The 25,079-nt window shown below is 40.3% G+C and overlaps 1 protein-coding gene across 1 annotated transcript; it reads left to right on the top strand.

Moving 5' to 3' along the window:
• Positions 1 to 682: 682 nt before the first annotated feature.
• Positions 683 to 24,779, top strand: sptlc1 (serine palmitoyltransferase, long chain base subunit 1). Its single transcript, XM_085358629.1, has 15 exons — positions 683 to 737; positions 3,904 to 4,011; positions 4,086 to 4,180; positions 5,819 to 5,912; positions 6,278 to 6,350; positions 10,977 to 11,109; positions 13,400 to 13,529; positions 13,673 to 13,762; positions 14,022 to 14,129; positions 15,359 to 15,454; positions 22,507 to 22,603; positions 22,691 to 22,745; positions 22,982 to 23,099; positions 23,910 to 23,983; positions 24,297 to 24,779. The coding sequence occupies exons 1-15, from the start codon at positions 684 to 686 to the stop codon at positions 24,391 to 24,393; spliced, it is 1,422 nt and encodes a 473-aa protein (XP_085214755.1). The 5' UTR covers position 683; the 3' UTR covers positions 24,394 to 24,779.
• The last annotated feature ends 300 nt before the right edge of the window (positions 24,780 to 25,079 follow it).

Here is a 25,079-nt window from a genome sequence, read left to right as displayed (position 1 = left end):
AGCACTGCTTGTAGAAACCAGCATTTACTAAATTTTACTTTTGTTCTTTGATAATTTGTTTCAGTACAGTCAGTCAGTTTCGAGTATTAAATTCATTCATCACACTAATGCTTTATGTAGTTATTCATTTTAATTAAATTTAATCATTCAATCACCAGTTTTCAGCTATATTTGTCATAAGCAAGTTAGCACAGGGTCAACATTGCAATGAAATGTGTTAGAGGAGCAGAAGACAAGTCTCTCAGCAGCATAGTACAATATAGCACTGCAAGTTAAAATTATAATGCAATATAACACTAAAATTACAGTTCCAAGAAATAAAAGAAAATAGAAATGTATTGATGGACCACCTTACCTCAGTATTCATGTATTGAGGTGGGGTCGGACAACGTGATTGCACATGAGATAAAGTGGCAAGAGTGAGCAGCAGTGCAAATTTTTAGAGCAGTACAAGATTTAAAGTGGCATTTAGTACAGTATTGCATAGAGTAAGAGTTTTTATTTTTTATTTTTATTATAATAAAAAGCTGTGCAATTATACTTGGGTGGTTTAATTATTTGATTTTATTTTTTTTTAAGAAATATAAAAATAAAGTCATTATCGTGAGATAAGGACAGTAGCAGTGGTGGGTGACGTAATAGGGGTGTGGCGTGATTGCGAGTGACGTTTTAGGAAGTCAAACATGGCGACCGGACAGCAATGGGTGTTGGTGGAAATGGTCCAGGCGTTTTATGAGGTAAGTGTTTCTTTTCCTCAGTTGTTGGGCCGAATTATTCCCTGACGTTTACTCGATTTTTCTTATGCTTGGCTATACGTTGGTGCTGTAAAATTTGTCCCAGGTTGTTAACTGTAAAGTTCTCGGTTACGACCCGATGAAAGGCTTAGCCCGTAGCTGTTCAGCGAAGAAGTAACTCATCAAGGAAGTATGTAGTAGCTAGCTACTGCTTACACATTAGGTGAGCTACAGCGCTGGAGTTAAGTTTCTAAATGAACATAGTACGATAGAGCTGCTACGATAAGAGCTTCAAACTATGCTGACGATGTCAGGCTAACTGTTGTAGCTTTTTAACGTCTTGATGCATGCTCAATCATCCAGGTAAGTAAATCTCCAAAAGTTGATTCTGTTCACAAAACGCTACGTCCAGATGAACAGAATCAACTTTTGGAGGTGTTGTAGCTTTTGTTTATCAGTGCTATGATTGGCTGTTTTATTATTATTAATATTATTATTGTTGTTATTATTATTGTTAGAATTACTCTTGTGGTCTGACTGTAGATTTCTGTCTTCCTTCACGTTTTTGGTTAGTGATCGGGGAAACTTATCAGAGTGATCGGCTACTTGTGTGTGTACAGGGCGTCTCTTCCGTCATTTGGTAGGGCACTGTCATGATGGAATGAAGTAGGAGCAGACTTTATCTTTGAGATCTCTTCAACTATTCACAAGTGTCCATGTTACATTTTTTTAAGCAATGACAAGTAGAACAGTGGTTAGTTCTATCACTTCAGAGGAAGGCTCTGGATTTGAATAAGAGCCAGCTGTGGCCTTTCTGTGGAAGTTTGCATGGTCCTGTGGGGTGGCTGTAGTTCAGGAGGTAGAGCAGGTCACTTACTAATCAGAAGGTTGCCCCAGTTTGCATGCCAAGTATCCTTGGGCAAATATTAACCCCAAGTTACTTTGAGTGTGTGAATGCTTATAGATAGAAAGAACTTAAAGCATAAAAGAAAGTGCTTGTGTGAATGGGTGAGTGTGGGATGTTGTATAAAGCACTTTGAGTTCTCAGAGAGAGTAGAAAAGCACTATATAAGAATCAGTCCATTCATGCAAGCTACATTAATTGTTGATTTTAAATTGGCTGTATTTGTGAATTGTTGCCTCTTTCAGTTTGGCTCTAGATTTAAGGCGTCCATGGCTCAGGGGGTTGGGAAGTGTATCTGTAACTGGAAGGTCGCCGGTTCGATCCCTGGGCTCTCTGTCCTGGTCGTTGTGTCCTTGGGCAAGACACTTTACCCTACCGCCTACTGGTGTTGGCCAGAGGGGCCGATGGCGCGATATGGCAGCCTCGCTTCTGTCAGTCTGCCCCAGGGCAGCTGTAGCTACAACTGTAGTTTGCCTTCACCAGTGTATGAATGTGAGAGTGAATGAATAGTGGCATTGTAAAGCGCTTTGGGTGCCTTGAAAAGCGCTATATAAATCCAATCCATCATCATCATCATTATTATTATTATTCCCAATCTAGGCAGTTAGAAAAATGTTGACTTGTCTTGGACATGCAAGTATCCTCATCCTCAGTTTGTCACATCTTCATATCTTTAATTTTCTGTTATGATGGTGTATGAGGTTAATAAAGAATGTTAATAATAATTCAGTGTCCAACATAAGACATTAATTTTGGACATAGGACATTTCAGCTGTTAACTGTCAACTGACTCCCCCTGCTTGCTGCAGTTGTCACTGCGATAGAAAGTGGGACGGCTGCCATCAGCCTTCAACAGGCTGCCTAATTTAAACATGTGTCAGACTAAGTTAACAGTTCATCTGCATATTTTAATATAATTTCTGCAGCTTTACTGTAGCTTCTCGCTGTATAAAGCAAACAGTGGTGGATGGAGAAGCTAGAAATTTCACTTTTCTTCATGTCAGAGTTTGTTGATCAGGTGCTTTCATTAAGGACCACTACCCTTTCCCAGTAAAGGTTTCAATGGCAATTACAAGAGCAGCACTGCTGTTTTGAACACTAGAAAAACGTTTTATTTCACTCTTCCTGACTTTATCACTGCTGCTGTTGTGTTATAAGTCTTTGTGTTGAAAAATTGGGGGCTGCGTAGGCTTAATGTCTTCATACTACGTATTCATATGCTTGTTCTTAGATATGTTCCTATTGCAAGTCTATTTTTAGTCACAAACATGGGTGAAAAGCTCGCGTTTACATGGTAACAACTGCACACTACAGTGCCATGTATTAAACGAAGCATCGGAGCAAAACATTTGTGTTGAGGATTTTTTATAATTGAGTTATTTTATTTGTTGAAACCCTAGTAAAAATGCAGCAGTATGCTTTGGACCTCACTGTTGTTTTAGCTGATTGTGTTCCTCTTAATTTTTGTAACCTTGCACATGGTGGTGCAGCCAGCATGATTGGGTTGAAGACATGAGTGTTCAACAGTGCTGAACTTGTTTTTACTGCCATTTCAGTTCTTCCTCTTCTTCCTCATCCTCCTGGTCAGCATCCTACTCTGTTACACTTACCCCTTACAAGTCCTCTTTTACTACATCAAAAAGTATTGGGCCAACTACATTTATAAGAGATGCTTGGCTGTGGAAATAAATGCCATGAAGTTCCTGATGCACAGTTCATGTGCTAAGAGGAGGTTTGGAATGCTCAACTTTTACAAGTGGTGTGCCTTAGCACTTAGCACTACCGCTCTAGAACTTCACATGGTCTGCAGCGTCGCAGCTAAATTTCTTTGAATTATAAACATTACTACTCTGCACTAATACCGATTACAATTAGTTATGGAATATCTCAGAGGCAAGAAATTTCACAAACTTAATTGCTACATCATATTACAGTACCATGCTCAAATTCAGTAATCTCGTTAGAGCAACCCATTCTTTTGTAAATGTTTGAAAAGGCCCATTTCTTGGCTAGGCACTTGCTTTTTGTACACTTGTGGCAATGTGACTGAAAACAGGAATTCAAAGATTTAGAGGTGGGATTTTATACAGCTATCTGATGGATGTATTAAGTTCTCTACAGCTTAGTTGTTTATGTTGCATTTAAATTTCATTCAGGCATTTGCAATGTTTCTGAAATGTTTCCACTTATTTTAATTCTTTCCTGTGTAAAAATGCATTTTTTGGAGCATGTTTCAAAAACAACTATTTTTTTTCCCCCCCTCAGGCTCCTGCTTACCACCTTATTTTGGAGGGAATCCTCATATTGTGGATAATTAGGCTTCTATTCTCTAAGACCTACAAACTTCATGAGACGTATAAACTGACAGAGAAGGTAAACCGTGCGGTGAAAATCAAACAGTATTATTTTTTGTTACCAAACTCTTCTCACATGATTCTACATTACAGGAAAAGGAGGAACTGATTGAGGAATGGCAGCCAGAGGCGCTAGTTCCTCCCGTTTCCAAAGACTATCCCACCCTCAACTATGATGTTGTCACAGGGTAAACACTCTGTTACCTCACTGCTTTATTTACAGGTTTTAAGTATTCACTAAATCAAAATGTCTATAAGAGTCAGATGACGAAAGAAATATTAGCCCCCCTGTGAAAATAATATTATTCGTTTTTTTCCTCTGAACCAGGATTAGCATGACTTTTCCAAATATACTAGTTTTAGTTTGCATGCTTACATTAATTTGCCAACAGAATTATCCCACCCAAAATGCTAATACCGGTAGTTAATTTTTTTTCTTTTTAGCTGGATGACAGCCTAGTGACAGTTTCATTTGTTTTCAAGCAGTCCTGCACTTATCTACTAAGCAATCCCATCCCATTGTTTTTGGCAGATCTCTCAAACTCTTTTATGGTCTTCTGGAAAAGACCTTAGTCATCTGACCAGAGGATGTACTTCCAGTGTGATTAACCTTTCTCCAGGTTATCTTTAGCATGTGTCAGTCTAGCTTGAAGATGTTTCTTCTGCAGAAGCAGGGGTTTTCTTGATCTACAGTCCATTTATGTTCAGGGTTCAAGTGATTGCCTTTTTTAAGACTACAATTTTTGACTTGGCTAAGTGATTCAGTAGTGTCTTGGCAGTTGCTCTGGGATCTTGAGAAACATCTCTCCCTAATTACTTTTAAAGATTTTTCATTGATACTCTTAAGAAAAATAAAGTTCTTTAATATAATTATGGGTAATCTGCTAGGCAAGTCCACAAGCAGTTGGACAAAGATAGTTTTTATCTTTTTGCCTTTCCACACATGGTGATCATAGGTGCTTTGAATATGCAGTCCAAAGCTTATGCAAGTGTAAGAGGCTAAAATTAAGTTGCTAAACATACCCATCAGAAATGGTACAAGATTTTAACAGGGCTATATCAAAAAGACAATAAAAACAGGCAGGGAAGTAAGGAACAACTGTAAGTAATAGGCAGTTGTATCAAGAGATGCCTAAGCTGAAAACCCCAAATAAATCTATCAGGTAGATATCCAAAAATTTAAAGTGGCCAAATCAGTTATTTAGCACATTCATACAAACAAGGAGTTAACTGGTCAAGCTCAGACAGACGGAAATGTCTAAAAGACCACAGAAGATGAAGAGCATCATTGGAGAAGTCTTTACTTGGTTAAGAAAAAACATGACACTATCTATTCAAATAGTATACTCGATGTAGAGATCATATCTTTGCCAATGTCTATAATCAAAAGTCACTATAATGAATGAAGATTTAAAACAAAGTGTAAACCACTGCTTACGCTCGAGAACAGGAAGCCCGGGTTAGTCTTTGCTATATAATATCTAAAACTGCTGTGTGACTGCTGATAGTAGCAGGATAATACGAAGGGTGTAGCATTTGAGATTCAGCTAAATGACCTTCACAAAAGCAGGCCAAGGGCTTATTCAGGCAAAAATTGAATACTTGTAAATGACTGAGTCACTTACTTGATCTCAAACTAAATGATAATGTTTTTCATATACTCGAGAAAAAGTAAAAGGGAAAAAAAAAAAAATCAATCCGAGCTTAAATTACATCTTGACAGCTTGGATGAAAATGAAAATATCCGATTTTTGTAAATATCTGATTTGTGCCTTGAGTATGTAAGATGATAAAATAAAGATTCAAATGCAAAATTTCTGTTACAGACCTCCCAGCCACAAAATCACAATCAATGGAAAAGACTGCATAAACTTTGCATCGTTCAACTTCCTGGGTCTCCTTGATAATGAGCGGGTTAAGGTCGGTATTTATTATTGAAAGGCAACCTTGTAATTTCAGTACGATATGTTCTTCCTCTAATGTGCTAAATTATCCATTTACTGTTATAGCTAAATCTTTATCTAGGCAACATTTATGTTCTGAAGGGAAAACCCCTCATTTAAAACAGCCACACACACAGCTAGGTCGCCCAGTGAATGACTTGCCCAGTGGGCAGTGCAGTTTTTATCAGAAGCAACTATTAAGTTGTATTATTGCTAGCAAAAATAATTCTTTGAATTATGCACAAACACAGTGTGACATTGACAGTATGCCTCAGTCAATGAGTTTTATTAAAACTTGAATTTGTTCTAATTTTAGAATTATAAGCTAATTTTTCATTACAGCAAAAGGCTTTGGCATCACTGAAGAAATATGGTGTGGGCACTTGTGGTCCAAGAGGCTTCTATGGGACCTTTGGTGAGTTTAGCTTTTCACCCCTCAGCTGTAAAAGGCTGATGGGGTACTTTTATCTTCTATTAACATTCCACCATTTGATGTTAAGCTACACTTGTAAGAAAAGTAATTAAACTCTTTGATAATCTAATTATTTCCTAAATATACCCTTAATTTATTCTTTTCTTGGTTTGAATGAATATCTTGCTGACATAAAACGATGTGTTGTCAGAGAAATCAAACCCATTTATACAGAAATTTGGCTTACCTCAAGGGTTAACTATAGGACAACTTATTTTCTGCAGTTATAGCTCAGCCTTAAACGACTGAGCGGCATGGCCACCCGCTTTTGTAAGGATTTTTAAATTGACACCATTTCTTAGAAGTCTTAGATTGGATTGACCTTAAAGTCAGAGGTCAGGTTTTCAGAAGATGTTGCAAACACGAAAACTGAAGATCGTTTTTAAATCTGTGACATATTGGTGTCAGACTATCCATCCATCTTCATCCGCTTTATCCGGGGCCGGGTCGCGGGGGCAGCAGCCTAAGCAAAGAGGCCCAGACCTCCCTCTCCCCAGCCACCTCCTCCAGCTTATCCGGGGGAATACCAAGGCGTTCCCAGGCCAGCCGAGAGATATAATCTCTCCAGCGTGTCCTGGGTCTGCCCCGGGGCCTCCTCCCGGTGGGACATGCCTGGAACACCTCACCCAGGAGGCGCCCAGGGGGCATCCTTGTCAGATGCCCGAACCACCTCAGCTGGCTCCTTTCGATGTGGAGCAGCAGCTGCTCTACTCTGAGCCCCTCCCGGATGGCCAAACTTCTCACCCTATCTCTAGGGGAGAGGCCAGCCACCCTTCGGAGGAAGCTCATTTCTGCCGCTTGTATCCGCGATCTCGTCACTACCCACAGCTCGTGGCCATAGGTGAGGGTAGGGACGTAGATCGACCGGTAAATTGAGAGCTTCGCTTTTACACTCAGCTCCCTCTTCACCACGACGGACCGGTGCAGCGTCCGCATTACTGCAGCTGCAGCCCCAATCCGTCTGTTGATCTCCGGCTCCCTTCTCCCATCACTCGCGAACAAGACCCCGAGATACTTGAACTCCTCCACTTGGGGCAGGAACTCATCCCCGACCCGGAGTGGGCACTCCACCCTTTTCCGGCTGAGAACCATGGCCTCAGATTTGGAGGTGCTGATCCTCATTCCCGCTGCTTCACACTCGGCTGCGAACCGTTCCAGTGCGAGCTGGAGGCCCTCACCCGATGAAGCCAACAGAACCACATCATCTGCAAAAATCAGAGATGAGATTCTGAGGCCACCAAAGCGAAAGCCCTCCGCCACTTGGCTGCGCCTAGAAATTCTGTCCATAAAAATTATGAACAGAACCGGAGACAAAGGGCAGCCCTGGCGGAGCCCATCACCCACCGGGAACGAGTCCGACTTATTGCCGGCAATGCGAACCAAGCTCTTGCAACGGTTGTATAGGGATCGAATGGGCCAGACACCCCATATTCCCGCAACACCTCCCACAGGACACCCCGAGGGACACGGTCGAATGCCTTCTCCAAGTCCACAAAACACATGTAGACTGGTTGGGCAAACTCCCATGCACCCTCAAGTATCCTGGAGAGGATAAAGAGCTGGTCCAGTGTTCCGCGACCAGGACGAAAACCGCATTGTTCCTCCTGTATCCGAGGTTCGACTAACGGACGAACTCTCCTTTCCAGCACCCTGGCATAGACTTTCCCAGGGAGGCTGAGGAGTGTGATCCCCCTGTAGTTGGAACACACCCTCCGGTCCCCCTTCTTAAAGATGGGGACCACCACCCCGGTCTGCCAGTCCACAGGTACTGCCCCTGATCTCCACGCAACATTGCAGAGGCGTGTCAACCAGGACAGCCCTACAACGTCCAGAGCCTTCAGGAACTCGGGGCGGACCTCATCAACACCAGGGGCTCTGCCACCAAGGAGTTGTTTAACTGCCTCAGTGACTTCGCCCCCGGAAATTGGCGGGTCATTCCCCTCATCCCCAGACTCTGCTTCCTCCTCGGAAGACGTGTCAGTGGGATTAAGGAGGTCCTCGAAGTATTCCTTCCACCGCCTGACAATTTTCTCAGTCGACGTCAGCAGCGCTCCGCCAGCACTATACACAGTGCAGGTATAGCACCGCTTTCCCCTCCTGAGACGTCTGACGGTTTGCCAGAATCTCTTCGAGGCAGTCCGAAAGTCTTTTTCCATGGCCTCTCCGAACTCCTCCCACACCCGAGTTTTTGCTTCAGCCACTGCCCGAGCCGCATTCCGCTTGGCCTGTCGATACCTGTCGGCTGCCTCCGGAGTCCCACAGGCTAACCAAGCCCGATAGGACTCCTCCTTCAGCCTGGTGGCTCCCTTCACCTCTGGTGTCCACCATTTGGTTCGGGGATTACCACCACGGCAGGCACCAACCACCTTGCAGCCGCAGCTCAGTGCAGCAGCTTCGGCAATGGAGACGCTGAACATGGTCCATTCGGACTCAATGTCCCCAGTCTCCCTCGGAATGCTGTTGAAGCTCTGCCGGAGGTGTGCGTTGAAGATCTCGCGGACTGGGGCCTCTGCTAGACGTTCCCAGCACACCCTCACTACGCGTTTAGGTGCACCAGGTCTGTCCAGCGTCCTCCCCCGCCACCTGATCCAACTCACCACCAGGTGGTGATCAGTTGACAGCTCAGCCCCTCTCTTTACCCGAGTGTCCAGAACATATGGTCACAGGTCTGCTGATACGATTACAAAATCGATCATCGACCTACGGCCTAGAGCGTCATGGTGCCACGTGCACTTATGGACACTCTTATGTTCGAACAGGGTGTTCGTTATGGCCAAACTGTGATTAGCACAGAAGTCCAATAACAAAGCACCGCTCGGGTTCAGATCAGGGAGGCCGTTCCTCCCAATCACGCCCCTCCAGGTCTCGCTGTTGTTACCCACGTGAGCATTGAAGTCTCCCAGCAGGACAACAGAGTCTCCAGGTGGAGCACCCTCCAGCACCCCCCCCCCCCCCTCAGGGACTCTAAGAAGGCTGGGTATTCTGAACTGCCACTCGGCGCATAAGCGCAGATGACAGTCAGGACCCGTTCCCAGACCCTAAGGCGCAGGGAACAAACCCTCTCGTCCACCGGGAAAAACCCCAACGTACCGGCAGCAAGCCGAGGGGATATTAGAATACCCACCCCAGCCCGCCGCCTCTCACCAGGGGCAACTCCAGACTGAGACAGAGTCCAGCCCCTCTCCAGGAGACTGGTTCCAGAGCCCAAGCCATGCGTAGAGGTGAGCCCGACTATATCTAGCCGGTACCTCTCAACCTCACGCACTAACTCAGGCTCCTTCCCCACCAGAGAGGTGACATTCCATGTCCCTATTGCCAGTCTTGGCAGCCGGGGGTCAGTCCGCCAGGGCCTCCGCTCCTGGCCGCCACCTGGCACACAATGCACCCGACCCCTATGGCGCCTCCTGCGGGTGGTGGGCCTGCAGGAGGATGGGCCCATGTCTCCTCTTCGGGCTGTGCCCGGCCGGGCCCCATGGACTAAGGCCCGGCCACCAGACGCTCGCCCTCGGGCACCCTCCCCGGGCCTGGCTCCAGGGCGGGGCAGGGTAAACAGGGTAAACCCTATCCCGGGCAGGGTAAACTGTTCCCTCGGTGTCCTTTTCATAAGGGTCTTATGAATCGCTCTTTGTCTGGTCCCTCACCCAGGGCCAGTTTGCCATGGGAGACCCTACCAGGGGGCAAAAGCCCCCAGACAACATAGCCCCTGGGATCCCTGGGACACACAAACCCCTCCACCACGATAAGGTAGCGATTCAAGGAGGGGGGTGTCAGACTATTTATTTGAGATTTTAACATTATATTTTTTTGAAACGACAAAGACCGAAATATTAGGATGGCTTCTGAGTAGCCTAATTACTACGGGGCATGACATTAGTTACGTTATGTTAGCTTAAGCATTTATATGTTAGCTGTTGATTTGCAATCGAAATTCCAGCCGTCTAGGGATAATACAAGGAGGATAATTTTGGAAAAAGACCTAATGACTCAATCATCAGATCATGCAACAAGTTAATTCAAATAAATTAGTGAAACCACAGTAGTAAAGCAAATACCAATAGTCATACTCATTCTACCTTAGTATGGACATTTACTTTCCATCACCGCAGCAACTTCTTTCACACACCAAGAAACATTCACTCAAACCATAGTTTGAGTCACTCGCGCAACTATATATCCAACTATATCTTATTAAGTTCACTGGAGTTTTCCAGTTTCTCAGATTTTCTCTTGGTATTATAATTTTGTCATTATCCTTAAGTCTTTCTGCCATGATAAATGGGATAGACAGCCTTATCGTATTTTTTAATGAGCCTTGTTAAGCTGTCAAGGGATAAGCAAGTGAATGTATCTAATGCTAAGTGATGAACTGAGACTTTTCTCAGTCAAGCACAAATATTTAAAATCATACTGTTGTTTGGTGTCTTGACAGTCTTTCTTTCAAAGTGCAGTAGTTTTTCACCTCTGATTAAACCACATCCACTAAAAACTCAGAAATACTAAAGGTAATGGTAAGTGACATCTAAAAAATGTAACCAATTAGTAACTAATGTTATGTTTCCTTGCCCCTAGATGTTCACCTGGAGCTGGAAAGCCGTCTCTCCAAATTCATGAAAACTGAAGAGGCCATTCTTTATTCATATGGCTTTGCGACTATTGCTAGTGCAATACCTGCCTACTCCAAGAGGGGTGACATCATCTTTGTGTGAGTGTTGTTTCTCATAATATGTATACCAATATAACACCCCTCACTCAATTAAACCAATCTTCAGTTAGCTTTAGTTTTGTTTATTTTATGTGGCCTTTGTGAGGACAGAGATTTTAAGTTCTGGATTTAACAGGGACTCAAAAAGAAACTAAAATAGGAAACATGTCTAAGGTGTCTTTCTAGTCCGTATTAGTACCCTTACTGTGACATTGTGATTCAAATGAAAGCTTTAAATAGAGGTGTTAGAGCAGTCTCCTACATACTAGTTTAATGTGAATATGGAAGAACACATCCTAGACAAGAAAACACCCCTAAGACTCCTCAAAGTGTTACTGGAGGTCAGTGTAATACCATCCACAGAAACTACCGTATTTCCCGGACTACAAAGCGCACCTGAATATTAGCCGCACAAGCTAAAATCAGGGGAAAATCCTGTTTTGTACATACATTAGCCGCACCTGACCAAAAGCCGCAGGTGTTTCAATGTTGACTTATCATATGTAAGAGAATGTGCACAAAGGGAATTGTCAGGAAAGAGATGGCTGTTTGGAGACACACCCCTTTTATTAATATTTTGAAAAACAAGTTATGGGTACATATTTGCACAACTTTTTAGGTATATGTACAAGTAGCGGTAATTACAAGTACGAAACATGTACTGTGCTTCATAAATGAGTAACAAATGTAGTACATAACAATAACCTACAGCACACCAGAAAAATAGATTCGGACTACCTTTTAGGCTCAGGTGCAGTGACACGGCTTTAACAAGAAGAAAAGTCAGTCATTCACCACCATCTTCCTGCGCACTAAAACCACCAAAGTCCTCTTCTCCAGTGTCGGATACGAACAGGCTCAGGATGGCTACGTCATCCACTCTCAGCTTCTCTCCTTCGTTGTCACTTACAAAACCAAAGAAATCCTCGTTGTCAGTGTCAGAGTCAAACACCCTCAGAAGGGCCGTGGCGGTGTCCTCCTCTCCATCATGCAGCAGTCCAGCCCTTCGAAATCCGTTGGTGATCATGGATGTTTTCACACTTTTCCACGCTGTCAGATTCCACCGGTGGAGTTGAGCATAACTTGCATTTCGCAAGTTATGCGAAAAGCCGCTCGTCATCCACGCCTCCCGCTGAACGCGTAGCGTTAATTTGAAGTTTGTTTTTCGCGCTACTTGTACGGCACTATGTTGCCTGGCGGATGGACACGTGACCAACATACCACTCTTGAACCCAGATACTGTGTGTCTGATCACATGCCCTTCCACCAGGCAACGTAGTGCCGTACAACAGCGGAACAAACAAAACAAATCGTCTTACGATATGACAAAAATCATGGACAATCCATAGAAAAGCCGCACCTGACTAAAAGCCGCAGGGTTCAAAGCTTGTGCAAAAAGTAGCGGCTTATAGCCCGACAATTACGGTAGTTACACGTAAACATGAGCCAGAGCTACATGTAACAGGTCAATCAATAAAAGAGGAGTGTTTTTAGATGAAAAAATGAATAATTACCACCAGGCCGAGGGTGGGCTTTTTGAGGAACTAATATGATCAAACAAAATAATTTTTAAAAAAAAAGTCAAATCATTCAAATCATGGGCTGCTCAAAACTTTTGGATAACATTTTAGATGATAATAACTGGGTATCATCTGTACAGCAACAGAAATGTGTAAATTGTTTTTTAAATAAATTGCCTAAGAAAAGCATGTCTAACATAAAGTTTTCTGTAGAACTCCAAGACTAACTTCTGTATGTGAAGGAGACTTCTTCTTTAAATGTACAAATTTTAATCTGTCAGACAACAGCACAGTGTTTTGCCTTTATAGCTAACAGTGTATTCTAGTCTCTGTAAACTGTTGTGATCAACGGTTGAATGCGGCACTGAGGTGTAACAGGACAAGCCGTTTTCAGGCCACTGCCAGAGGCCATAAGACGATTATTAAGCTTCACTAGGTTTTGGTCTGTGAAATTGATCTATATTTGAATAAAGCTGGATTATGTAAGAGCTTTTTAAGTAATGGTTTAACCACATTAAAAGCCTGTAATATGTAACCTGTTATTAAAAATAAACTGATAATACTGAAAGGCAGTAATTACTGTTAAGAATTGTTTGAGGAGTCTTGTAGGGGTGGGGTTTCATAGACATGTTGATGGACTGGATGAAGTGATTGTCAGTCAGATTTTGTTTGCACAGACTGATTTACCTACCATGTGTAAGTCTGACTGACTCCAAGTGTGGGATATTTTGGTTCCATAGTTTAATGTTTTCTCTTTTGTTTCCTTTCAGAGATGAAGCAGCCTGTTTCGCTATACAAAAAGGTCTTCAGGCATCCCGCAGCTTAATCAAGTACTTCAAACACAATGACATGGAGGACTTGGAGAGGTTGCTTAAGGAGCAGGAGCTAGAGGACCTGAAGGTTAGGACCGTTTGAGAAACTCAAGTGTCACAAATGTGCTGTAATGGTGTTACAGGTGGTACAGGATGTTAAATGCTTCTACATTCTCGCTATTTTCATTGGGTTTTTTAAAAAATCTCCAAATAAGAATGTTTCTCTTGCAGAATCCTCGCAAAGCTCGAGTGACCCGGAAGTTCATTGTAGTGGAGGGGCTCTACATCAACACTGCAGATATCTGTCCTCTGCCTGAACTGGTAAATGGAAAACAATTTTGTTTCCAATTTAATTTTGCTTGTTTTGCAGAAAAAAGTTAAAAAACCCCACCAAAGCACAGGCAAATATTATGGCTTAACATCGTTCACCTTCTGTAGTTGAGCTGATGTCCGTCTACTACAGTAGACTAAATCATTCACCACTCGCTTGATTTCTTGATTATACCAGATAGTGTACACATAGATACTTTTGCCATTTATTGACTTTATGTTTTGTTTTTTATGTTTTTCTAACTTCCAGGTAAAACTCAAGTACAAATACAAGGTGCGGATCTTTCTTGAGGAGAGCATGTCATTTGGTGTTTTGGGAGACCATGGCCGAGGAGTCACAGAACACTTTGGGGTCAATGTGAGTAGTTTAGCTTGAAATGCAAAAATACTTAATACTGGCAGTAAACAGTTTAACAGCTGATTCAAAATGTGTTATTATCTTTCTCTCTTGGTAGCTTTACCATAGTCAAACTAGTCTAGGTCAGCTGATGCAATCAAATAAATAAAAGTGATTGAAATATAAATAAAATAGAAGGTTTCTTTGCAGACAATGGCTATGTAACGTCTGGAATCTATGGACACGATCAAATGCTGAATTTTATTTGTTGTAAAGCTTTGTAAGATTTGCCATTACATTGAGCTTGCACAAATGCACAATCCTTTCGGACTAATTTTTGTTAATGGCAATATCTGAATCTTTGGTTAGCAGACTAGTGATTTGCACTAACGAAAAAAAGAAAGGAAAGAAATGTGTGTCTCCTCATTTATGTGGACCTCTTCTTCGCCAGTATTCTTGACTTGGCTGTATGTTATGAAGGGGTTTTGCTTGCAAAGGGAAACGTTATGCAGCCATCCATTTTAGCTGTCTTCTAGCACTTTGGCGTACCGTGGTGTACCAGTCGGTTACAGCCACACTTAAAGCTTCTGAACTTTCTTTAGTAGGCCTGTAGATGTTTGTCTAGGTCTAATGATAGCCTGCTTCATTTAGATTAGTGAATCTAATGTGGGCCTTCTGCTCAACCATTTTCTGATTGCCATAAAAATGTTGTGGTCCAAGTATCTGGTGTGCGTGTGCGTGCGTGTGTGTGTGCGGTTGACAGAGCAGTTTTGAAAAATGTTCTGTCAGCCTACTTTCAGGCAGTTTCCTCCCACATTGAAATCTGAGGCAATGTTTGAACACGAATGTCTCAAAAGCTATTAAAGATAAAAGTCTCAAACTTTCATTTTAGTGGTAAGAAAAGGGAGTGAATCACGACAGATCAATAGATGCATCAGTTGCTCAGAATTGACTTGTTAAAATATAACAAAAACTTTTATTTTGTTGTATTTTGCAGAGGGACTAATAATAAACTTCACATTGCAAAAGACAGCTAGTGACAGTTTTGAGTGGTGTATAGTTTTATTTCACAATGATGCAAAAATAAAATGTGTAGAATACTTAAAGTGAAATTTGTAGTGACAAAAATGAAGAAAATCTGTTTTTATTTAACTTTTTAAAACAAATATGACAGTTTGTCATTAAATTGCACTTTGATTGCTTCATTTTAAATCTATCTTAGCAAAATGAAAAAACTGTGTTTCTTGCAGATAGATGACATTGACCTGATAAGTGCTAACATGGAAAATGCTCTGGCTTCCATCGGAGGTTTCTGCTGCGGCCGCTCCTTTGTCATCGACCACCAGGTACTGTAACAGCCGTGTTGGGAGTCTGTCTTGTAATGCATCATCAGATAATCAGCCAGCATTTTTACATGTCGTTGTCAAGATTAGTGATTAATCAAATGCTTGACAAATCATTATATCTAGTATATATCTGTTGCTTTTTTGTAACGTTTCACTTATTTACACGCCTAGTTACATTTTATACTGAAGTACAATTTAAACTAGAAAGTGCATTTTCTGAAGAAACTGCAGTGTGAATGCTTGAATCTGAATGTATGCACTGAAATGAATTAATTGCTGAATTTTGAGTTAAAAATATTGAATGAGATAAAAAATAAAACAAAAAAAAAACGAATTTAACCTGAAAACAAAGGTGCTGAACTGCTAAAAGCTGAAGGTTACACAGAAGAAGGAGTTGGAAAAAAGCTGAAAATGTTTTAAATGTAAATTAGAAAACCCTAAGAAATGAGAAAAGAACATTTAGAGTCAGAAAACATCTGAATGAATATTAAAAGGTCATATTCTTTGAATCACTGAATGACTCAAATGTGATCCCTCCACTTTGATCCACACAGTTTAAAAAGTTTAAATGCCTGAGCTTTGAAAGATACGGTGTTGGAAAGAGAACAATAATGGCGACAATTTGAGGGTAAAATGATGGCTGTGACACTGTGGACACAGCAGCAGTTGAAAGAGAAGTGCTTAAGATGAATCTTGGTACAGTGGCAGGCAGAGCTCGTTAAGCAGGCAGGTGTGAGCCTGGTTGCTATAGTGACCGCACCCAATGGCTCCATACACACGTACACAGACATGCGCCTCACTTTTGCTGCTTAAAATGAACAGAAAAGTCAGGCCGAAACAAATCGTTCCCAAATGAAAAGTATAGGTCGTATTGACAAAATTCTTTCACCGTGAGTGACAGCAATGTCTAGTCTACTGAATTCTCAGTTTTCATGCCTGTGGAGTTTATTATATGGACGTGGTGACAGTGGAAAGACACCATGCTCTTCTGATTTTCAAACGAACCTTCTGAGCCATTTTAACATTAGAGTCTATGGAAGAGTTGGAGGGAGGAGGCTGTGCATTGGTGACATTTACGAAAGAACCATAACACCTAGGACAATAGTAAACACATTGGATGAAAGAGGACAGCGATGGCTACGTTTTGAGGGTAAAATCATACCTGTAGAGCAAACGCTGCGGACACAGCAGCAGTTTTAAAAAAGATTTTAAGATTAATTTTTTTGCTCCTCTCACTCTAGCAGTTGAGCTGCCTCACTCTAGCCCCAACATTCCGTCCCATACACACCCATTATAAACTCTGAAACGGCTGAAAAAACATCATGAAACTTAAACTGGAACTGAAGAAAAAGTATAATAGATATTGAAAAGATAAATACAAGTTGAATAGTTGAATGTCTTGTCTTCGTTTTAAAGTTTGAATGGTGGCTCTATGTCAATGTATGTGGAAGTAGTAAGAGTTTAAAAATGAGTAAGTTGAATGAGAATTTGAAGGGTCTCCCCATTGAAATACATGGGAAATTTTTGTTGAATAAAGTTGAATAAAATTAAAAATATAAATGTTAAAAATATGAAAAATAGAAGCAGTCATGGCCAAAAGAATAGGAATCTAACGGTGTTTGAATGGTTTTTCTAAGTTGAACGGTTTTGAAGGAGTTAGATGCCAAAAAACGTACGGAATATATAATAATAACTAGAAAGTGCATTTTCTGAAGAAACTGCAGTGTGAATGCTTGAATCTGAATGTATGCACTGAAATGAATTAATTACTGAATTTTGAGTTAAAAATATTGAACGAGATAAAAAAAAAAAAAACCGAATTTAACCTGAAAACAAAAGTGCTGAACTGCTAAAAGCTGAAGGTTACACAGAAGAAGAAGTTGGAAAAAAGCTGAAAATGTTTTAATTGTAAATTAGAAAACCCGAAGAAATGAGAAAAGAACATTTAGAGTCAGAAAACATCTGAATGAATATTAAAAGGTCATATTCTTTGAATCACTGAATGACTCAAATGTGATCCCTCCACTTTGATCCACACAGTTTAAAAAGTTTAAATGCCTGAGCTTTGAAAGACACGGTGTTGGAAAGAGAACAATAATGGCGACAATTTGAGGGTAAAATGATGGCTGTAACACTGTGGACACAGCAGCAGTTGAAAGAGAAGTGCTTAAGATGAATCTTGGTACAGTGGCAGGCAGAGCTCGTTAAGCAGGCAGGTGTGAGCCTGGTTGCTATAGTGACTGCACCCAATGGCTCCATACACACGTACACAGACATGCGCCTCACTTTTGCTGCTTAAAATGAACAGAAAAGTCAGGCCCAAACAAATCGCTCCCAAATGAAAAGTATAGGTCGTATTGACGAAATTCTTTCACCGTGAGCGGCAGCAATGTCTAGTCTACCTAATTCTCAGTTTTCATGCCTGTGGAGTTTATTATATGGACGTGGTGACAGTGTAAAAACACCATGCTCTTCTGATTTTCAAACCAACCTTCTGAGCCGTTTTAACATTAGAGTCTATGGAAGAGTTGGAGGGAGGAGGCTGTGCATTGGTGACATTTATGAAAGAACCATAACACCTAGTACAATAGTAAACACATTGGATGAAAGAGGACAGCGATGGCTACGTTTTGAGGGTAAAATCATACCTGTAGAGCAAACGCTGCGGACACAGCAGCAGTTTTAAAAAAGATTTTAAGATTAATTTTTTTGCTCCTCTCACTCTAGCAGTTGAGCTGCCTCACTCTAGCCCCAACATTCCGTCCCATACACACCCATTATAAACTCTGAAACGGGTGAAAAAACATCATGAAACTTAAACTGGAACTGAAGAAAAAGTATAATAGATATTGAAAAGATAAATACAAGTTGAATAGTTGAATGTCTTGTCTTCGTTTTAAAGTTTGAATGGTGGCTCTATGCCAATGTATGTGGAAGTAGTAAGAGTTTAAAAATGAGTAAGTTGAATGAGGATTTGAAGGGTCTCCCCATTGAAATACATTATAAATTTTTGTTGAATAAAGTTGAATAAAATTAAAAATATAAATGTTAAAAATATGAAAAATAGAAGCAGTGTTGTCCAAAAGAATAGGAATCTAACGGTGTTTGAATGGTTTTTCTAAGTTGAACGGTTTTGAAGGAGTGAGATGCCAAAAAACGTACGGAATATATAATAATAATAACTAGAAAGTGCATTTTCTGAAGAAACTGCAGTGTGAATGCTTGAATCTGAATGTATGCACTGACATGAATTAATTACTGAATTTTGAGTTAAAAATATTGAATGAGATAAAAAAAAAAAAAAACCCGAATTTAACCTGAAAACAAAAGTGCTGAACTGCTAAAAGCTGAAGGTTACACAGAAGAAGAAGTTGGAAAAAAGCTGAAAATGTTTTAATTGTAAATTAGAAAACCCTAAGAAATGAGAAAAGAACATTTAGAGTCAGAAAACATCTGAATGAATATTAAAAGGTCATATTCTTTGAATCACTGAATGACTCAAATGTGATCCCTCCACTTTGATCCACACAGTTTAAAAAGTTTAAATGCCTGAGCTTTGAAAGATACGGTGTTGGAAAGAGAACAATAATGGCGACAATTTGAGGGTAAAATGATGGCTGTAACACTGTGGACACAGCAGCAGTTGAAAGAGAAGTGCTAAAGATGAATCTTGGTACAGTGGCAGGCAGAGCTCGTTAAGCAGGCAGGTGTGAGCCTGGTTGCTATAGTGACTGCACCCAATGGCTCCATACACACGTACACAGACATGCGCCTCACTTTTGCTGCTTAAAATGAACAGAAAAGTCAGGCCGAAACAAATCGCTCCCAAATGAAAAGTATAGGTCGTATTGACGAAATTCTTTCACCGTGAGCGGCAGCAATGTCTAGTCTACCTAATTCTCAGTTTTCATGCCTGTGGAGTTTATTATATGGACGTGGTGACAGTGTAAAAACACCATGCTCTTCTGATTTTCAAACCAACCTTCTGAGCCGTTTTAACATTAGAGTCTATGGAAGAGTTGGAGGGAGGAGGCTGTGCATTGGTGACATTTATGAAAGAACCATAACACCTAGTACAATAGTAAACACATTGGATGAAAGAGGACAGCGATGGCTACGTTTTGAGGGTAAAATCATACCTGTAGAGCAAACGCTGCGAACACAGCAGCAGTTTTAAAAAAGATTTTAAGATTAATTTTTTTGCTCCTCTCACTCTAGCAGTTGAGCTGCCTCACTCTAGCCCCAACATTCCGTCCCATACACACCCATTATAAACTCTGAAACGGGTGAAAAAACATCATGAAACTTAAACTGGAACTGAAGAAAAAGTATAATAGATATTGAAAAGATAAATACAAGTTGAATAGTTGAATGTCTTGTCTTCGTTTTAAAGTTTGAATGGTGGCTCTATGTCAATGTATGTGGAAGTAGTAAGAGTTTAAAAATGAGTAAATTGAATGAGAATTTGAAGGGTATCCCCATTGAAATACATGGGAAATTTTTGTTGAATAAAGTTGAATAAAATTAAAAATATAAATGTTAAAAATGAGAAAAATAGAAGCAGTCATGTCCAAAATAATAGGAATCTAATGGTGTTTGAATGGTTTTTCTAAGTTGAACGGTTTTGAAGGAGTTAGATGCCAAAAAACGTACGGAAGATGATATAATAATAAAGATTAGAAGAACAATACTGTGAATGCTTTTCAAGCATTCACACTAATAACTAGAAAGTGCATTTTCTGAAGAAACTGCAGTGTGAATGCTTGAATCTGAATGTATGCACTGAAATGAATTAATTACTGAATTTAAGTTAAAAATCTTGAATGAGATAAAAAAAAACAACCCGAATTTAACCTGAAAACAAAAGTGCTGAACTGCTAAAAGCTGAAGGTTACACAGAAGAAGGAGTTGGAAAAAAACTGAAAATGTTTTAAATGTAAATTAGAAAACCCTAAGAAATGAGAAAAGAACATTTAGAGTCAGAAAACATCTGAATGAATATTAAAAGGTCATATTCTTTGAATCACTGAATGACTCAAATGTGATCCCTCCACTTTGATCCACACAGTTTAAAAAGTTTAAATGCCTGAGCTTTGAAAGATACGGTGTTGGAAAGAGAACAATAATGGCGACAATTTGAGGGTAAAATGATGGCTGTAACACTGTGGACACAGCAGCAGTTGAAAGAGAAGTGCTTAAGATGAATCTTGGCACAGTGGCAGGCAGAGCTCGTTAAGCAGGCAGGTGTGAGCCTGGTTGCTATAGTGACCGCACCCAATGGCTCCATACACACGTACACAGACATGCGCCTCACTTTTGCTGCTTAAAATGAACAGAAAAGTCAGGCCGAAACAAATCGTTCCCAAATGAAAAGTAAAAGTCGTATTGACAAAATTCTTTCACCGTGAGCGACAGCAGCTTCTAGTCTACCTAATTCTCAGTTTTCATGTCTGTGGAGTTTATTATATGGACGTGGTGACAGTGGAAAGACACCATGCTCTTCTGATTTTCAAACGAACCTTCTGAGCCATTTTAACATTAGAGTCTATGGAAGAGTTGGAGGGAGGAGGCTGTGCATTGGTGACATTTACGAAAGAACCATAACACCTAGGACAATAGTAAACACATTGGATGAAAGAGGACAGCGATGGCTACGTTTTGAGGGTAAAATCATACCTGTAGAGCAAACGCTGCGGACACAGCAGCAGTTTTAAAAAATATTTTAAGATTAATTTTTTTGCTCCTCTCACTCTAGCAGTTGAGCTGCCTCACTCTAGCCCCAACATTCCGTCCCATACACACCCATTATAAACTCTGAAACGGGTGAAAAAACATCATGAAACTTAAACTGGAACTGAAGAAAAAGTATAATAGATATTGAAAAGATAAATACAAGTTGAATAGTTGAATGTCTTGTCTTCGTTTTAAAGTTTGAATGGTGGCTCTATGTCAATGTATGTGGAAGTAGTAAGAGTTTAAAAATGAGTAAATTGAATGAGAATTTGAAGGGTCTCCCCATTGAAATACATGGGAAATTTTTGTTGAATAAAGTTGAATAAAATTAAAAATATAAATGTTAAAAATGAGAAAAATAGAAGCAGTGTTGTCCAAAAGAATAGGAATCTAACGGTGTTTGAATGGTTTTTCTAAGTTGAACGGTTTTGAAGGAGTAGGATTACAAAAAACGTACGGAATAGATAAAATATAATAATAATAAAGATTAGAAGAACAATACTGTGAATGCTTTTCAAGCATTCACACTAATAATAAAGATTAGAATAACAATACTGTGAATGCTTTTCAAGCATTCACACTAATAAAGATTCGAATAACAATACTGTGAATGCTTTTCAAGCATTCACACTAATAAAAACAGAATGCAATGATTTGCAAATCTCATTGACCCATATTTTAATCATATTTTATAGAGTAGGGGTCTCAAACTCGCGGCCCACATCACCCCTACTGTGTAGCAGCGCCACAAATGTCTGTGAACTGAGGAGACCAGTTGCTGTGACTTTGCGAAGTGTTTTTAATTGGTGAAAAGTCTGGACTGCAAGAAGGCCGGTTAAGCACCAGAACTCTTCTATTATGAAGCTTTGCTGTCTTAATAGGTGAAGTAGAGATGGAGGCTTTTGAAGCGAGCACCGAGAACAGGATGGTGTCTCTCCTCTCATTCCATCTCAATTGGTCGAATTTTATGATAGAAAATATGAACATTTATAATATTTTAATATGAAACAAAAGTAAACTACTTTCATTGTGGATGTGTTCTCAAATCTTTTGGGAAATGTTTAAAGACACATTTAATAAGGTGCCAACAGTTTCTAGGCCTAACTGTAAACTCAGACCTCAGTCATTACACCTAGCTGAGTGAAGTGAATCTGGGGAAACGTAAGCTGAAATTATACTGATATGGGCCAGAACTGCTGGTTTGTTATTCCATTAATCGATAGGTATTTTTAAGGTGATCAATTTTAGCACGTTAATCATGAAGATATGATTTAGTAAAACTTTTTTTTTTTTTTTTTTTTTTTTTATGTATTTTGTAGCGTCTCTCAGGTCAAGGCTACTGTTTCTCTGCCTCTCTGCCTCCCATGCTGGCTGCTGCTGCTATCGAGGCTCTCAACATCATGGAGGAGGACCCAGGTACACAATCTGTTCTCATCCACTCCAGCTCCGGAAAAATACATTATCATTAGAATTTTTGTAAAAAGAATTTCTTCTGTTTTGCAGATGTTTTTCGAGTCCTCAGAGAAAAGTGCAAACATGTCTACAACGCTTTACAAGGGTATGTTTGTGTTTATGATGATTTCTTTTTTTCCTTCTGTAGGTGGGGGAGGTGTCCCTCCACATCAGGTTTCTGATTCAGCATCATTATTTGCATCCCCAGACACTACAGCCTTTCACACATAGAGGAAACACATAGGCTTACATTCAAATTATGCTCTGGCTTTGTCTTCCTTTACAGTGTCCATAATAAATTGTGTTTTGGTATATGTTTGCTTTATTTTCTATGTGAAACAGAACACCAGGTCTAAAGTTAGCTGGAGTTCCAGTGGCCCCAGCTCTTCACTTGGAGCTAGAGAGAAGTTCTGGTTCCAGGGAATCTGACATGAAGCAGCTCCGTTCAGTTGTTGATTATGTAAGTCTAACAGTACCAGATGATTCAATCAGACGCACACTGAAACTGTTATTTAAAGTTTTTGGAGACCTCTGTGGGATTTCATATATAACTTCAGACAGAGTGTCAAAGTCAAGATGAAATCCGGTAACACTTTATAACACGACCTGCGAATAAGGCGCAAGTACCCTGTACTTGTGTGCATTTTGCAGACAACAAGTCAGGTTGTTGCAGAAAACAATAAAACAATTTTCACTGTAAAACCTGCCACTAAGGCACAAATACACAAGAAACAATGAAACAATTCACTGTAACTACCTTCTTACACTTAATCCCCAATGGGGTTAAGTTTAAGGGGCGTCCCCATCAAAACGCAAAAGTATGGACATGTCATTGGCACATTATTTTAGATGACAGCAAGATAGTACCATAACTTCACAAATATAGTTTTGGTTTTTTTGGTTTTTTAAAGGCCAACAGTGTTTAGAAGTGCTTGTATGAGTGGGTGTGAATGGGTGAATGAGGCACGTTGTATAGAGCGCTTTGAGTACTCCGGGAGAGTAGAAAAGCGCTATATAAGAATCAGTCCATTTACCATTTACTTGTGTGAATAGTATGGTATATGGTTAAGACTGGGACTACATTGTAATAGGATGCGACTGCATAGTGCTTTCATCATTTGATCAGTAGTACACAGTGTTTTTAGTATCTGTATTGTCTTATGCCCAAAACATTCTTATAATTCACTTTCGAGTTCCCATCGATCACGTGATGGAATACTGTATAAAATATGTTTAGTTTCTCATCGAGTTTCTATGATTTCTGTCTTAGTGTATGGAAAGACACGTGGCTCTGACCCTAGCTCGGTGTCTGGAAAAAGAGGAGCGCTTTCTTCCACCTCCCAGGTAAAAGACCCTACATTTCTATGCACCTGGCACATTATTAGTTCTGTCATGGGGTTTAACATTGTTTAGTACTTTAATGCATTTGTATCTCAATGGTCCATAGCTTTTTTGGCGGTGGACCAGGTTTAGCGTGGGGTAGCCATCTGCCATGACCCGTTGGGGTTGTACGTGCTTTATTATTTGATGGGTTAAAGTCTCATTTGAGGGTGATTTTGTTTGAAGCATTCAAACATTTGATTGAAATAATTTGTTTAAATAACATTACCTTTACACAGTCTCAGTGTGTCTCACTGCTCCACCTGTGTGTCTCCAGTATCAGAGTGGTGGTCACCATTGAACAAACAGAGGAAGACATCCAGAAGGCTGTGGCTTGTATCAGAGAGGCAGCTTCAGCGCTCCTCATAAGTTAGCAGACATCACTGGAGCTTTAACAGAAGTCTACACCACTGGTTGGGTAAAACAACAGCTTGATCCGCAAGATGCGGACCGACTCGTGAGATCTCTACTAATGAATGAATGTTAATGATAAATTTTCTTCCTTATTAATATTGTGTTATATGTTCTACATGTTGAAAGTTAGTGTGGGCCTTTCTGCTCTGAGTAAAAATGCCCCCCAAACACTATTAGAGAACATTTTCAGTTAGAACTAAAGTTGATTTCCACAAAACAAATGACTTGTTGCCTTTCTATTTAATGACCAAAAAAGCCTGTTGTACTTTTTGATTGATTTGTGTCTGCAGTCTACTCCTACTTGAACTGTGCACAGTTGTTCCACTTTTGTAACAAATAAATACAGATTTTTACACCTTGGATCATTTTCAAGAGAATTGAGATGATTGCATTGTGTAGTTTATGATTACGCATAACAGATTTTGGAAAGCTCTTTGTTTTCAAAGAGAAATCTCGATGTTGCCTGGAGTCCAGCATATAACTCGATGTGACATGTGAAAATACTAGCTTTGAGTTTTCTCAAGGCCCAAACTGAGGTCACAGAGAGGACATCCATAGAAGACTGGAGTAGAAACTGAGTTCTTATTGCTAATAACAGTATTCAACAGTTTTTCAGAAAATAGCAACACTGAAGACACAGTGTCCA

This window comes from Diplotaxodon limnothrissa, linkage group LG7, assembly GCF_057381915.1.
Source record: "Diplotaxodon limnothrissa isolate DT_005_m linkage group LG7, D_limnothrissa_male_GT1.1, whole genome shotgun sequence".
Classification (NCBI taxonomy): Eukaryota; Metazoa; Chordata; class Actinopteri; order Cichliformes; family Cichlidae; genus Diplotaxodon; species Diplotaxodon limnothrissa.
Note: the sequence above shows the minus strand (reverse complement) of the source record. Positions and strands in the feature narration are given on the sequence as shown.